Raw genomic sequence first — 16822 nt, 5'->3', positions numbered from 1 at the left:
AGAGATGTGCACCCCCATGAATTTGAAGTTCTTGACCCTTTCAACCATCGACCCGTTGATATAAATGGGGCTGTGGGTCCCCCTCCTACTCCTTCCAAAGTCCACAATCAGTTCCTTGGTTTTGCTGGTGTTCAGGGCCAGGTTATTGCGCTGGCACCATATGGACAGTTGCTCGATCTCTCTTCTGTACTCTGACTCATCCCCATCAGTGATACGCCCCACAATAGTGGTGTCGTCAGCGAACTTGATGATAGAGTTCGCACTGTGGTTCGCTACGCAGTCATGGGTATAGAGTGAGTACAGCAGGGGGCTGAGCACGCAGCCTTGAGGTGCTCCCGTGCTGATTGTTATTGAGGCTGACACATTTCCACCAATACGAACAGACTGTGGTCTGTGGACGAGGAAGTCAAGGATCCAGTTGCAGAGGGATGCGCAGAGACCCAGTTCTGCGAGTTTGGTAACCAGTTTGGAGGGGATGATTGTGTTAAATGCCGAGGTGTAATCAATGAATAACAGCCTGACATATGAGTTTTTGTTGTCCAAGTGGTCCAGTGCGGAGTGGAGGGCCAGCGAGATCGCATCCACCGTTGATCTGTTGTGGCGGTATGCGAACTGCAGTGGGTCCAGGTTTTTGTCGGAGTTGATTTGCTCCATGATCAACCTCTCAAAGCACTTCATCACCACCGGCGTTAGTGCCACTGGTCGATAGTCATTGAGGCATGTCACCTTACTCTTCTTGGGCACCGGTATAATTGATGCCCTTTTAAAGCAGGTGGGGACCTCAGACCTCAGAAGTGAGAGGTTGAAAATGTCCGTAAAAACTCCCGCCAGTTGGTCCGCACAGGTTTTTAGAACACGACCGGGTATACCATCAGGTCCAGGTGCTTTTCGGGGGTTCACCCCTCTGAAGGATTTCCTGACATCGGCCTCTGTGACTGAGACTGAAATGCCATCACAGCGAATGGGGGATCGGGAAGGCACATCAGTATTCTCCCTGTCAAAGCGTGCGTAAAACGCATTGAGCTCGTCAGGGAGTGATGTTACACCGGCATTCGAGCTGCCTCCTGGTTTTGCCTTGTAGGAGGTGATTGCATTCAGACCCTGCCACAGCTGCCGAACATCTGTCTCGTCCTCCAGTTTGGAGCAGAAGTCCCTTTTGGCCTTTTTGATGGCCTTACCAAGGTCGTATCTGGTCTTCATGTAGGCCACTGTATCGTTGGATGTGAATGCCCTGTGTCTGGACTTCAGGAGAGTGCGGATCTCAAAGTTCATCCAAGGTTTCTGATTGGGAAACACTCAAACATACAATCAGTTCACACTCAAGAACAATAGATAGAGCAATGGGGAAGATACAGAGAGCAAAATATAGTCCTCATCCTCATAGTGCATTGTGGCATATCAATTTAGTTTAGTTTAGTTTAGAGATACAGCGATCCCCGCACAATAACCAGCGATTCCCGCACATTAAAACTACCCTGCACACACTAGGGTTAATATTTCAATTTTACCAAGCCAATTAAGTTACAAAGCTATACATCTTTGGAGTGTGGGAGGAAACCGAAAATCTCAGAGAAAACCCACGCTGTCACATGGAGAACGTACAAACTCTGTACAGACAAGCACCAATAGTCAGGATCGAACCCAGGTCTCTGGCGCTGCAAGGCAGTAGTTCTACTGCTACGCCACTATGCCACCCATAGTTCCTTAATCAAAGTCCAATGTCCTCAATGGAGAAGAGGTGAATGGAACAGTGCCCCAGCTATAGAATATATCAAGTAAGTGGAGATGTGAGCTGATGAAACCATTTTAGAGTTGAAAAATGCAATGATATTTGGTCATATCTCAGTACTTGAGGATGTATTAAAGGAAGGAGTGACAGATTCTGAACACATACTCTCACATTATTTGAAATTAAGTACAAGGTAATAATGCATTTTTATTCAAGATAATAAAAGCAAAACAACCCATATCAGTTTAGCAATGTCCTAACGGATTGCAATAATAACGTAAGCAAGTTTTTGTTTTTAATTTCCCAGTAATAATGTTCTAATTATCCAGTAATATTGGGTAGTGTGATGTTCTGCTCAGGAAAATGACAAGGTATCAAACAAATTTGAGTCCAGTGTAGGAGCAAATGGAAAGGCAGCACAGAGTTGGTGTTCCAGAGTAACGGACCATGCATTAAAACTGGTGCGCACCAGGAGACCAGTCAAAGATGATCTACTGAGCACGACTTTGATACAGCTTTTACATTCTCAGCTGACAAGATTACACAGATACTTGATCAACAATAAAACTAGGATTTAATTACAGAAGGGAGGTTACAGAAAGACTTAATTAGGTAACAAACTAGGTCTTGATTACAGAATAAAACAATTATCCACAAGTCTAAATTAGTTGACAGTAGATCCAATTTTTTGTTACAACGATGGGTGCACGCTATAACATCATCAAGAGTTCAAGAAAGTTTATTGTCATGTGTCCCTGATAGGACAATTAAATTCTTGCATTGCTTTAGTGCGCCAGAACATAGTAGGCATGAATACAGAGCAGATCAGATGTGTCCATATACCATTGTATAAATATGTACACACATTTATACAATGAGTGTCGTCACTGCTGCATCCCATGTCTCTACTTTTGGGCTTTGTCTGCGGTTCCCCGTCACCACATTAGCACAATCCACATCCCTATTTACTAGTTATTAGCCCTCAATAATCTTTGCCCTGCAACATACAGTCTCAAGCAGATGATTAATCATGTATTGTCTGAATCATATATCGTCTTTCCGCTGACTAGTGAGCATGCAACAAAAGCTTTTCACCGTACCCCGATACACGTGACAATAAACTAAACTCAAACTTCAACTGAAACTCAAAACATGTTTCCCATCTCCCCACCAAGAAGCCATATCAGAGTAACCAGATCAGGAACAATGCAAATCACCCAAACCTGAAAATGGAAATGACTTGTGCACGCTTTGATTATCAACTCTAAATTCAAGAAACCCTTGCTTTCCCTTTCTCTCCATCCCTCCACCTTCCCAGTTTTCCGCCCAGAATGACTGTCCACGATTACATTTTATCTCTGTGTAGACAAAAGTGCTGGAGGAACTCAGCGGGTGAGGCAGCATCTATGGAGAGAAGGAATAGGCAATGTTTTGGGTCGAGACCCTTCTTCAGACTGATGTCAGGGGGTGGGGGGCGGGAGGGAAAAAGAAAGAAAGAGGTGGAGACAGTAGGCTTGTAGGTGAGCTGGGAAGGGGAGGGGAGGGGAAGGAGGGAGAAAGCAGGAACTATCTGAAATTAGTGGAGTCAATGTTCATACCGCTGGGGTGTAAACTACCTAAGCGAAATATGAGGTGCTGCTCCTCCAATTTGTGCTGGGCCTCACTCAGGCCATGGAGGAGGCCCAGGACAGAAAGGTCAGATTCGGAATTGGAGGTGGAGTTGAAATACTGAGCCACCGGGAGATCTGGTTGGTTAGTGGGAACTGAGCGGAGGTATTGGGCAAAGCAATCTTGCTTGGTCTCACAGATGTAGAGCAGTTGACACCTAGAACAGCGGATGCAGTAGATGAGGTTGGAGGAGATGGAAAGACTGCTTGGGTCCTTGGATGGAGTCAAGGGGGGAGGTAAAGCGACAAGTGTAGCATTTATTGCGGTTGCAAGGGAAAGTACTTAGGGAGGGGGTGTTTCGGGTGGGAAGGGACGAATTGACCAGGGAGTTATGGAGGGAACGGTCTCTGTGGAACCAGAAAGGCGAGAAGATGGGAAGATGTGTCTTCCATTGCATATCCACCGTCAACCCTTTAAGAATCAATTGCCAGTCAATCTTGGCCAATTCACGTCTCATACCCTCAAAGTTACCTTTCTTTAAGTTCAGAACCCTTGTTTCTGCATGAAATACTTTGGCTTTTTATATTAATTTGTTGATTTTTCACTTGTAGGTAAATGTATGCTTTCTTTTCACAGGTATTTATCAAGAGAACCTGCCGTTTATTGTGATGGGGGTGTTGATGGTGTTCTCAGCAATTGTGGTCTTGTTTCTGCCAGAAACGTTCAATATTCCTCTTCCAGATACAATTGACCAAATGCAAAAAATGACATGGTAAGTCAACGTGGTCTTTTTCATTTTTTTCCTTTCTTAAAAATAACTTATGCCCTAAATGACAATAGTTTTAGTGTGGATCGTGTGATAGGAGTAGAATTAAGCCATTCGGCCCATCAAGTCTACTCCGCCATTCAATCATGGCTGATCTATCTTTCCCTCCTGACCCCATTCTTCTGCCTTTTCCCCATAACCTCTGACACCCGTACTAATCAACAAGCTATCTATCTCTGCCTTAAATATATCCACTGACTTGGCCTCCACAGCCTTCTGTGGCAAAGAATTCCATAGATCCTCTACCCTCTCACTAAAAAATTCTCCCTATCTCCTTCCTAGATGAACATCCTTTAATTCTGAGGCTATGAACTCTAGTCCTAGACACTCCACATCTACTCTATCCAAGCCTTTCACTATTCTGTAAGTTTCAATGAGGTCCCCCCTCATTCTTCTAAACTCCAGCGAGTAAAGGCCCAGTGCCGTCAAACCCTCATCATATGTTAACCTACTCATTCTTGGGATCATTCTTGTAAACCTCCTCTGGACCCTCTCCAGAGCCAGCACATCCTTCCTCAGATATGGTGCCCATAATTGCTCACAATAGTCCAAATGTGGTCTGATCAGCACTTTATAGAGCCTCAGCATTACAACCCTATTTTTGTATATAAGGCCACTCAAAATAAATGCTAGCATTGCGTTTGCTTTCTTTATTACTGATTCGATTTGCCGATTAACTTTTTGGGAATCCTGCACCCCACTCCCAATTCCCTTTGAACCTCCGATTTCTGGATTCTCTCCCCAATACAAAAATAATCTACGCCTTTATTCCTGCTACCAAAATGCATGACTCCACACTTTTCTACACTATATGCTATCGGCCACTTCTCTGCCCACTCCATGAACCTGTCCAAGTCCTTTTGCAGAATCCCTGCTTTCTCCACACCACCTGCCTCTCCACCTATTTTCGTATCAGCCGCAAACTTTGCCACAAGGCCTACAATCCCCTCATCCAAATTATTAATATACAACGTGAAGAGCAGTGGCCACAGCACCGACCCCTGCGGAACTCCACTGGTCACTGGCAGCCATCCAGAAAAAGCACGCTTTAATGCCACTCTTTGCCTTCTGCAATCCAGCCAACCTGCTATCCATGCCAGTATCTGCCCGTCTTCCTTAGCAGCCTCCCATGTGGCAACTTATCAACAGCTTTCTGAAAATCTAGGTATACAACATCTACTGGCTCTCCTCTGTCTGTCCTGCTATTTACTTCTTCAAAGAATTCCAGCAAAATTGTCAGGTAAGTCCGCCTCTTCACAAAGCCATGCTGACTTCGGCCTATTTTATTGTGAACTTCTAAGAACTCCGTAACCTCATCCTTTATAATGGACTCGAAATTCTTACCAACCATCAAAGTCAGACCCAACCGGCCACTCCACTAACTTCCACCCCCTGCCTCTCTTGAATTTCAGGCATGTTGCTGGTGTCTTCCACTGTGAAGACTGATGCAAACATTATATTCAACTCCTCTGCCATTTCTTTATTCCCCATTATCACTTCTCCTGCATTATTTTCCAGTGGTCCAATGTCCACTCTTGCCTCTTTCTTACCCTTTATATAACTGAAGAAACTTGTGCTATCCTCTTTGATATTATTAGCTAGCTTACCTTCGTATTTCATCTTTTCTCCCCATATTGCCTTTTTAGCTGCCTTCTGTTGTTCTTTAAAGCTTCCCAATCCTCTGGCTTCCTACAAATCTTGGCAATGTTATATGCCTTCTCTTCTAGTTTTATACTGTCCTTGACTTTTCTTGTCAGCCACGGTCGCCTCTTTCTCTCCCTGGAATCTTTTTTCCTCTTTGGAATGAAAAGGTCTGCATCTACCGAATTATTCACAGATATTCCTGCCATTGCTGGTCCACCATCATCCCTGCTAGGGTCCCTTTCCAGACAACTTTGGCCAGTGCCTCCCTCATGCCTCTGTAGTCCCCTTTGTTCAGCTGCAATACCGGCACATCCGATTTCACCTTCTCCCTGTCGAATTGCAGGTTACAACATATCATGTTGTGGTCGCAACCTCCTAGTGGTTCCTTTACCTTGAGATCCCTTATCAAATCCGGTTCAGTAAATCCAGAATTGCCTTTTCCCTGGTAGGCTCCACTACAAGCTGCTCTAAGAATCCATCTCGGAGGCACTCCACAATTTCTCTTTCTTGGGGTCCAGTACCAACCTGATTTTCCCAGTCTACCTGCATATTGAAATCTCCCATGACCGCCGTAACATTGCTTTTCTTACATGCCAATTGTATCTCCTGATGCAAGTTGTATCCTATATCCTGGCCTGTAATATGTTGGGGTCCTGTAAATAACTCCCATTAGGGTCTTTGTCCCCATATAATTTCTCAGCTCTATCCACAATGATACTACATCGTGTGATCCTATGTCACCTCTCGCCAAGGACTGAATTTCATTCCTTACCAACAGTGTTACCCCATCCCCTCTGCCCACCTGTCTGTCTTTCCGATAGGATGTATAACCTTAAAGATTCAGCTCCGATCCTCTTGCTTCTCTGTAATTCTCACACCATCATACCTACCAATTTCTAACTGTGTCACAAGCTCATCCACTTTATTTCTTATATTGCGTGCATTCAAATACAACACCTTTAATTTGGTATGCATGAAAAATGTAGAAAATGTCTCAGGTTTATTTATGGGAGGACTGAATTCCAAGTTTGCACACTGGAATAGTTCCATTTGCCTACATTTGGCCCATAGTCCTCAATCCCCTTCCTATCCTATCTGTAATGTATCCGCTTCATCTGTTTTGAATGTTATAACAGATGAGGCAGGTACTATCGCAACATGTAAGAAACATTTTGACAGGTACATGGATAGTCTGAAGTAGGGTCTTAACCCAAAAGTTCACCTACTCCTTTTCCCCAGTGATGTTGCCTGACCCGCTGAGTTACTCCAGATTTTTGTGTCTGTCTTCGGAACATGGATAGGATGGACAGAGGGATATTGGCCAAGTGCAGGCAGGTGGGGCTGGTGTAGATGGGGCATGTTGGTCGGTGTCGGCAAGTTGAGCTGAAGAGACTGTTTCCACGCTATATGACACTATATAGTAGAAACGTAGAAACATTTGCTTGTTTAACTTTTTTTAGCTATTTGATTGTATAATTCTCTCAAGTAATGCACGGGATGGTTTGGCAAAAACCTGCGTGCAGGGACCCCACATGCTAGCAATCTGTGTCACAACAATGCATTGTTGCAAACACACAGCCCATGATGATAAACTCTAGCACTGAACTTTGTTGAATTAAAAATAACTTGACTTGAAATAAATGATACATTTGTAGAGTGTTACAAGAAAATGATTCAGTATGTGTCCATGGTTCATGGCTTATTTTCTTCATATACAGGTGCAAATGTTCTCACTCTGATTCAACTCAAACCAGAGAAAACAATGTGGTGATTTTCAAAGAGGAAATGCTTTGAGCACAGATCTTCACCAGCAGCCAAGCGACTGAGGAATTCATTGCCGTTAGGGTCAGGCTCCAACTCTTCAGGAGTGGCAACTTCTTCTGTTAAGATACAGAATGAAACTGAGATACCTGGTGATCACAGTGAAATGATCAAATCTTCTGCATGGAATAGGATTTGATGATTCTTCCAAAGTTTCACGAAACCAAGTTACTGGACCTTTTCTCTAAGATATTATTTTTAAAAACAACATGAACCTTTTATGTTTAAGAAGGAACTGCAGATGCTGGAAAATCGAAGGTACACAAAAATGCTGGAGAAACTCAGCGGGTGCAGCAGCATCTATGGAGCGAAGGAAATAGGCAACGTTTCGGGACAAAACCCTCCTTCAGAAGAAGGGTTTCGGCCCGAAACTTTGCCTATTTCCTTCGCTCCATAGATGCTGCTGCACCCGCTGAGTTTCTCCAGCATTTTCGTGTACCTTATGAACCTTTTATGTCTTTCTTACATCCGATTACATTATATTCCTTGGATATTTTCCTCTTTGTAGAGCAATTTATTAAATGCTATGAACCAACCCTTAACATGTTCACTTAAGGTCCTTTCGTAAGTGTCCCAACCCAAAACATGTAGGAAGGAACTGCAGATGCTGGTTTATTCCAAAGATAGATACAAATCACTGGAGTAACTCAGCGGGGCGAGGCAGCGTCTCTGGATGGAAGGAATGGGTGATGTTTCGGGTCTGAAGAAGTGTATCGACCTGAAACGTCACCCATTCCTTTTCTCCAGAGATGCTGCCTGTCCCACTCCAGCACATTATGTCTATCTTTGGTGTAAACCAGCTTCTACAGTTCCTTATTTATCCAATATCACCATCATATAGCCGTGGAAACTGGCACCCTGTTGGTGCTGTAAAATACAGCCCTCTGGTGGTAGATGTGGAAAGCTGCAAGTGTCCATACATAGGTACAACACCGCCATCTGCTGTCGGTGTGAGCAAACTGCAAGTGTTCATACAGAGGTCCAACACCGCCATCTGCTGTCAGTGTGAGCAACCTGCAACAGCCTAATATGGACACAAAAAGTTGGAGTAATTTAGCCGAAACAGGCGACAGAAGGAATAGGTGACGTTAAGGGTCGAGACCCTTTTTCAGACCCAATGCAACAGCCTAATGTTAGGTACAACACCACCATCTGGCGTCGGGACTCGTAAATTACAATAGCCAGCGTGAAATGCAGTCAAGACCTTGCAGATTTTGAAAAAGGAAACATTTCAGAGCCAAATTAAACTTTCAAAAAAAGCTCTGCAAGTCCCACAACATTGCTATTAGCAACACGTAATATAGAGGGGAGAAGAGGGAGTGACCGGGGTGAGACTGGTCCTTGATTGTGTTGCTGGTCTTGTCACATTGTTCCTGCGACTGATCTTAGTGGCCATTCATAAATAGGGACGTTGGACCATTGAGTCTACACAAGCTAATTGATAGCTTAGCTTCAGACGATTTGCCTACGTCTAGTGTCCGAGAGAGAGATCAAACAATGTTTGATTAAGTTCAAGTTCGTGAGTTTATTGTCATGTGTCCCTGTATAGGACAATGAAATTCTTGCTTTGCTTAAGCACACAGAAAATAGTAGGCATTTACTACAAAACAGATAAATGTGTCCATATGCCATGATATAAATATATACGCACATGAATAAATAAACTGGTAAAGTGCAAATAACAGAAAGTGGTTGTTAATAATCAGAGTTTTGTCCGAGCCAGGTTTAATAGCCTGATGGCTGAGGGGAAGTAGCTATTCCTGAACCTGGTTGTTGCAGTCTTCAGGCTCCTGTACCTTCTACCTGAAGGTAGCAGGGAGATGAGTGTGTGGCCAGGATGGTGTGGGTCTTTGATGATACTGCCAGCCTTTTTGAGGCAGCGGCTGCGATAAATCCTCTCGATGGAAGGAAGGTCAGAGCCGATGATGGACTGGGCAGTGTTTACTACTTTTTGTAGTCTTTTCCTCTCCAGGGCGCTCAAATTGCCGAACCAAGCCACGATGCAACCGGTCAGCATGCTCTCGCCTGTGCACCTGTAGAAGTTAGAGAGAGTCTTCCTTGACAATCCGACTCTCCGTAATCTTCTCAGGAAGTAGAGGCGCTGATGAGCTTTTTTGATAATTGCGTTAGTGTTCTCGGACCAGGAAAGATCTTCAGAGATGTGCACGCCCAGGAATTTGAAGTTCTTGACCCTTTCAACCATCGACCCGTTGATATAAATGGGGCTGTGGGTCCCCCTCCTACTCCTTCCAAAGTCCACAATCAGTTCCTTGGTTTTGCTGGTGTTGAGGGCCAGGTTATTGCGCTGGCACCATATGGACAGTTGCTCGATCTCTCTTCTGTACTCTGACTCATCCCCATCAGTGATACGCCCCACAATAGTGGTGTCGTCAGCGAACTTGATGATGGAGTTCGCACTGTGGTTCGCTATGCAGTCATGGGTATAGAGTGAGTACAGCAGGGGGCTGAGCACGCAGCCTTGAGGTGCTCCCGTGCTGATTGTTATCGAGGCTGACACATTTCCACCAATACGAACAGACTGTGGTCTGTGGACGAGGAAGTCGAGGATCCAGTTGCAGAGGGATGCGCAGAGACCCAGTTCTGCGAGTTTGGTAACCAGTTTGGAGGGGATGATTGTGTTAAATGCCGAGCTGTTGTCAATGAATAACAGCCTGACATATGAGTTTTTGTTGTCCAAGTGGTCCAGTGCGGAGTGGAGGGCCAGCGAGATCGCATCCACCGTTGATCTGTTGTGGCGGTACGCGAACTGCAGTGGGTCCAGATTAAGGGTCCAGATTAAGGTCCTTTGGTAAGGGTCCCAACCTGAAACACGTAGGAGGAACTGCAGATGCTAGTTTACACCGTAGACACAAAAAAGCTGGAGTAACTCAGCGGGGCAGGCAGCATCTCTGGATAGACGTTTCGGGTCTGTCGAAGAGTCTCAACCCGAAACGTAACCCTTTCCTTCTCTCCAGAGATGCTGCCTGTCTCGCTGAGTTACTCCAGCATTTTGTGTCTGCCAACCTGAAACATCATCTGTTCAGGTGAGGAATGTTCGGAACAAAACAGCGGCAGCCAGGTCTGTGGCACCAAGAATGGCTCCGAGGCACAGCAAGGAAGGGTAACGTCATGCAGGGCTACAGTGACAGGAGACCAAAGAAACTGCAGGTGCTGGTTTACAAAAAAAAGACTCAGAATGCTGGAGTAACAGCGTCTCTGGAGAAAAAGGATGGGTGATGCTTCGGGTCGGGACCCTTCTACACACTTGTCTAAAGAAAATCAGTAAACCAGTCTGAAGAATGGTCCCGACCTGAAACGTCACCCATTCCTTTTTCTCCACAGATGCTGACTGACCTGCCGAGTTACTCCAGCACATTGTCATGCTCAAGATTCCAGCAACCTGCAATTCCTTGTCTCCCCTTTGTAAATAATTAGATAGTTCTTCTTAACATATAGGGATTCTATGGGGGAAAGTAACTTTTAGGACCCTCTTGTTATTGCATATAAATTAATTTAAATTAGTTAAAATCCCAAGAACCATTCTAAGAAGGGTCCTGACCTAAAACGTCACCCATCCTTTTTCTCCGAGATGCTGCTTGACCCGCTGAGTTACTCCAGCACTCTATATGTCTATCTTTGGTGTAAACCAGCATCTACAATTCCTTATTTATCCAATATCACCATCATATAGCAGTGGAAACTGGCACCCTGTAGGTGCTGTAAAATACAGCCCCCTGGTGGTAGATGTGGAAAGCTGCAAGTGTCCATACATAGGTACAACACCGCCATCTGCTGTCAGTGTGAGTAAACTGCAAGTGTCCATGCAGAGGTATACCACCGCCATCTGCTGTCGGTACAAGCAATCTGCAACAGCCTAATGTTAGGGACAACACCACCATCTGGCGTCTGGATTTGTAAACTGCAATAGCCAAAGTGAAATGCAGCCAAGGCTTTGCAGTTTTTGAAAAAGGAAAATGCACATTAATGAAGAGGCAAATGAGACTTTCCAAGTAAGCTGGACAAGTCCCAAAACATTGCTAATAGCAACACATAACACAGACAAAAAAGTTCACTTCCTAATTCACTTATTCAACAATTCTCACTCCCTAATTAACTAATTAAAAGGACAGAAAGTGCTGGAGTAGCTCAGCGGGTCAGGCAGCATCTCTAGAGAACATGGATAGTTGACGAGTCAGAACGTCTTCAGATTCAGTCCTTCCCGATCCGAAACATCAACTATCCGTGTCCTCCAGAGATGCTGCCTGACCTGCTGTTTAGTTTAGTTTATTGTCATGTGTTCAGATACAGTGAAAAGCTTTATTGCGTGCTAACCAGTTAGCAGAAAGAAAATACATGATTACAATCGACCCATCCACAGATACATGATAAAGGGAAACATAGAAACATAGAAACATAGAAAATAGGTGCAGGAGTAGGCCATTCGGCCCTTCGAGCCTGCACCGCCATTCAATATGATCATGGCTGATCATCCAACTCAGTATCCTGTACCTGCCTTCTCTCCATACCCCCTGATCCCTTTAGCCACAAGGGCCACATCTAACTCCCTCTTGAATATAGCCAATGAACTGGCCTCAGCTACATTCTGTGGCAGAGAATTCCAGAGATTCACCACTCTCTGTGTAAAAAATGTTTTTCTCATTTCAGTCCTAAAAGATTTCCCCTTTATCCTTAAACTGTGACCCCTTGTTCTGGACTTCCCCAACATCGGGAACAATCTTCCTGCATCTAGCCTGTCCAACCCCTTAAGAATTTTGTAAGTTTCTATAAGATCCCCCCTCAATCTTCTAAAATCTAGCGAGTACAAGCAGACTCTATCTAGTCTTTCTTCATATGAAAGTTCTGATATCCCAGGAATCAGTCTGGTGAACCTTCTCTGTACTCCCTCTATGGCAAGAATGTCTTTCCTCAGATTAGGAGACCAAAACTGTATGCAATACTCCAGGTGTGGTCTCACCAAGACCCTGTACAACTGCAGTAGAACCTTCCTGCTCCTATACTCAAATCCTTTTGCTATGAATGCTAACGTACCATTCGCTTTCTTCACTGCCTGCTGCACCTGCATGCCTACTTTTAATGACTGGTGTACCATGACACCCAGGTCTCGTTGCATCTCCCCTTTTCCTAATCGGCCACCATTCAGGTAATAGTCTACTTTCCTGTTTTTGCCACCAAAGTGGATAACCTCACATTTATCCACATTATACTGCATCTGCCATGCATTTGTCCACTCACCCAGCCTATCCAAGTCATCTTGCAGCCTCCTAGCCTCCTCCTCACAGCTAACACTGCCCCCCAGCTTCGTGTCATCCGCAAACTTGGAGATGTTGCATTCAATTCCCTCGCCCAAATCATTAATATATATTGTAAACAGCTGGGGTCCCAGCACTGAGCCTTGCGGTACCCAACTAATCACTGCCTGCCATTCTGAAAAGGACCCGTTTACTCCTACTCTTTGCTTCCTGTTTGCCAGCCAGTTCTCTATCCACATCAATACTGAACCCCCAATACCATGTGCTTTAAGTTTGTATACTAATCTCAATAAAGTCTAGTCCAATTAAAGATAGTCCTAGGGTCTCCAATGAGGTAGATAGTAGATCAGGACCGCTCTCTAGTTGTTGACAATAGGCAACAGGTGCAGGAGTAGGCCATTCGGCCCTTCGAGCCAGCACCTGCTGTGTTCCTCCATTCAATGTGATCATGGCTGATTATCCCCAATCAGTACCCCGTTCCTGCCTTCTCCCCATATCCCCTGACCGCTATTTAGGGCTTGGACACGCTAGAGGCAGGAAACATGTTCCCAATGTTGGGGGAGTCCAGAACCAGGGGCCACAGTTAAGAATAAGGAGTAGGCCATTTAGAACGGAGACGAGGAAACACTTTTCCTCACAGAGAGTCTGTGGAATGCTCTGCCTCAAAGGGTGGTGGAGGCCGGTTCTCTGGATGCTTTCAAGAGAGAGCTAGATACGGCAACAATAGTGGGTCAGGGGATATGGGGAGAAGGCAGGAACGGGGTACTGATTGGGGATGATCCTCACCTCTCTCCATCAATCCCATCCCCAATTCTCTTTTTCAACTTCCTATCTCCCCGACTCCAACCAGTCTGAAGAAGTGTCCAGACCCAAAATATCATCTGTCCATTCCTTCCCTGGATGCTGCCTGACCCGTTGTGTTCCTCCAGCACTTTATGTTTTGCTCAAGAATTCCAGCATCTGCAGTTCCTTGTGTCTCAATGTTTCTTCCTGGTTTAGGATGTCTGGATAGATCTTGTCGATGGAACCACTGGCTCTTGTCAGAGATGACCCCATATTACACAGGAGTGACACTAGACCTCCTTCAGAGCCATCTGGCCTGAGGTAACGGATGTAAACCGGGCTGGTTTACAAGTTCACATGCTCTAAATCAGGCTGCTTTCATATACATCCCCTGTACCACAGCATCCAGAGATCTAACTCCCGCACAAAGCACCTGGGGAGTGTTTGAGTTTCTATAATCGCCCCAATGCGAAGCATTAAGAATATACGTGGAAATAATCGCAGTCAGCGGTATAGTTGGAGAAGCTGCAGCTGATCAGAGAATGCATGTAGGCGTGAGAATGTGTGTTTTTACAAAGATGTCGAAAGCAATCTAATAGTCATAGTCACACAGCGTGGAAACAGGCCCTTTGGCCCAACTTGCCCACACCGACAAACATGTCCCATCTACACTAGTCCCACCTACCTGTGTTTGACCCATATCCCTCTAAACATGTCCTATCCATGTACATGTCCGTGTACCTGTCTAAATATTCCTTAAATATTACAATAACTCGTTCCACACATCCACCACCCAATGCATAAAAACATTAACTCTCGGGTTCCTATTAAATCTTTCCACCTCACCTTAAACCTATGTCCACTGGTTCTCGATTTCCCAACTCTGAGCAAAAGACTCTGCATTTACTCGATCTATTCCTCTCATGATTTTGTACAATCTTGTTCTAACTCCCTTCAACAAATAAGGATGTGGAATAACTATGACCAAATCCCCAATTGAGAGCAGTCCTCACTCTAGACCCTCAGACTATCTTTAATCGGACTTTACTGGACCTTATCTTGCACTAAACGTTATTCCCTTTATCATGTATCTGTACACTGCGGATGTATCGATTATAATAATATTATATTTCCGCTGACTGGTTAGCACTCAACAAAGGTACAAAGGGAATAGAAACATAGAAACATAGAAAATAGGTGCAGGAGTAGGCCATTCGGCCCTTCGAGCCTGCACCGCCATTTAATATGATCATGGCTGATCATCCAACTCAGTATCCTGTACCTGCCTTCTCTCCATACCCCCTGATCCCTTTAGCCACAAGGGCCACATCTGACTCCCTCTTAAATATAGGCAATGAACTGGCCTCAACTACCTTCTGTGGCAGAGAATTCCACAGATTCACCACTCTCTGTGTGAAAAATGTTTTCCTCATCTCGGTCCTAAACGATTTCCCCGTTATCCTTAAACTGTGACCCCTAGTTCTGGACTTCCCCAACATCGGGAACAATCTTCCTGCATCTAGCCTGTCCAACCCCTTAAGAATTTTGTAAGTTTCTATAAGAAATAAGAATAGATCAGGTAGACACACAGAATCTCTTGCCCAGAGTAGGGGAATCGAGAACCAGAGGACATAGGTGAGGGGAGAAAGATTTAATAGGAACCTGAGGGGTAGCTTTTTCATGCAAAGGGTGGTGGGTGTATGGAACGAGCTGCCGGAGAAGGTCGTTGCTGTAGGGACTTTCGCAACGTTTAAGAAACATTTCAACAGGTACATGGATAGGACAGGTTTAGAGGGATATGGGCCAAACGCACGCAGGTGGGACTAGTGTAGATGGGACATGTGTGTACAAGTTGGGCCAAAGGGCCTGTTTCCATGCTGTATAACTCTCTGACTCTATAACAAAAGCTTTTCACTGTACCTCAGTGCATGTGATAATAAACTATGTCTGAAGAATAGTCCTGGCCCAAAATGTCACCTATCCATGTTCTCCAGAGATGCTGCCTGACCCTCTGAATTACTCCAACATTTTGTGTCCAGCTTTGGTATAAACTTTTGTCTGCAGTTCCTTGTCATTACATTCTTCCAATCAACCCCCTTTTGCCTTCCTCGCTTCGGACAACCCACGTCCTCGCACACATCACCTGTTACTTTTCTTTCAAGGCAACTTTCTGGATGGGCTTGTGGACAAAACATGATGACTTGTGCATGAGTGATCGTGCAAAAATAATTTCACTCTGCAGTGCAGATGAGTCAACGAAGAACCAATAAACCAAGTAAAGCACCAACACAACTTTGTATTGAATCTTGTACCATATACACTCTCCATACATTTCACACAAAGTTTTACATGAAGTTCACAAAGTTTATCAATAATGAGATATTTGATACTTAATTCATGATATTTGAAATGTATGCTATTATCAATGCATTCACAAAAATGTAATCACAATATATTTACTTCCTTGCATCACCTCAGGTTGCTAATTGTCTAGATCACATTACTATGCTTGTAAATTGAAATCTATTCCATTTCCTTTGTTCTGGAATAACCACAAATGTTTGCACTGATCAGAATTAGCAGCAAATAATGTCTGCTGGTGTGATCAATATATCGCTATTTCCTCATGTTCGAATCATGATGCTGTCCCTTTAAGAATTTATCTGATGCCTGCATTCGAGGGTATTAGCTGTAAGCATTTGATGACACTGGGCCTGTACTCGCTGGAGTTTAGAAGGATGAGAAGGGGCCACATTTAAACTTACTGAATAGTGAAAGGCCTGGATAGAGTGGCTGTGGAAAGGATGTTTCCACTAGTGGGAGAGTTTAAGACCAGAGGGCACAGCCTCAGAATTAAAGGATGTACCTTTAGGAAGGAGATGAGGAGGAATTTATTTAGTCAGAGGGTGGTGAATCTGCGGAATTCATTGCCACAGACGGCTGTGGAGGACGTCAATGGGTATTTTTCATGGATTCTTGATTAGTACGGGTGTCAGGGGTTATGGGGAGAAGGCAGGGGAATGGGGTTGAGAGGGAGAGATAGATCAGCCATGATTGAATGGCGGAGTAGACAATTGCAAATGGAACAATAACGGAAGTCTACACAACAGGTGGTGAAGTGTACACCATAAACAACTCAAT

At 44.6% G+C, this 16822-nt stretch overlaps 1 protein-coding gene across 1 annotated transcript in view; it reads left to right on the top strand.

The window, feature by feature from the left end:
- LOC116978248 (solute carrier family 22 member 4-like) overlaps nt 1-7681 on the top strand; it is a 34403-nt gene extending 26722 nt beyond the window's left edge. Inside the window, exons 9-10 of the mRNA XM_033029248.1 lie at nt 3974-4109; nt 7526-7681. Coding sequence (XP_032885139.1) covers nt 3974-4109; nt 7526-7601 — 212 coding nt within the window. The 3' untranslated portion in view covers nt 7602-7681. The remainder of the gene's footprint in view (nt 1-3973; nt 4110-7525) is intronic.
- The last annotated feature ends 9141 nt before the right edge of the window (nt 7682-16822 follow it).

Source organism: Amblyraja radiata, chromosome 11 (assembly GCF_010909765.2).
Source record: "Amblyraja radiata isolate CabotCenter1 chromosome 11, sAmbRad1.1.pri, whole genome shotgun sequence".
Classification (NCBI taxonomy): Eukaryota; Metazoa; Chordata; class Chondrichthyes; order Rajiformes; family Rajidae; genus Amblyraja; species Amblyraja radiata.
Note: the sequence above shows the minus strand (reverse complement) of the source record. Positions and strands in the feature narration are given on the sequence as shown.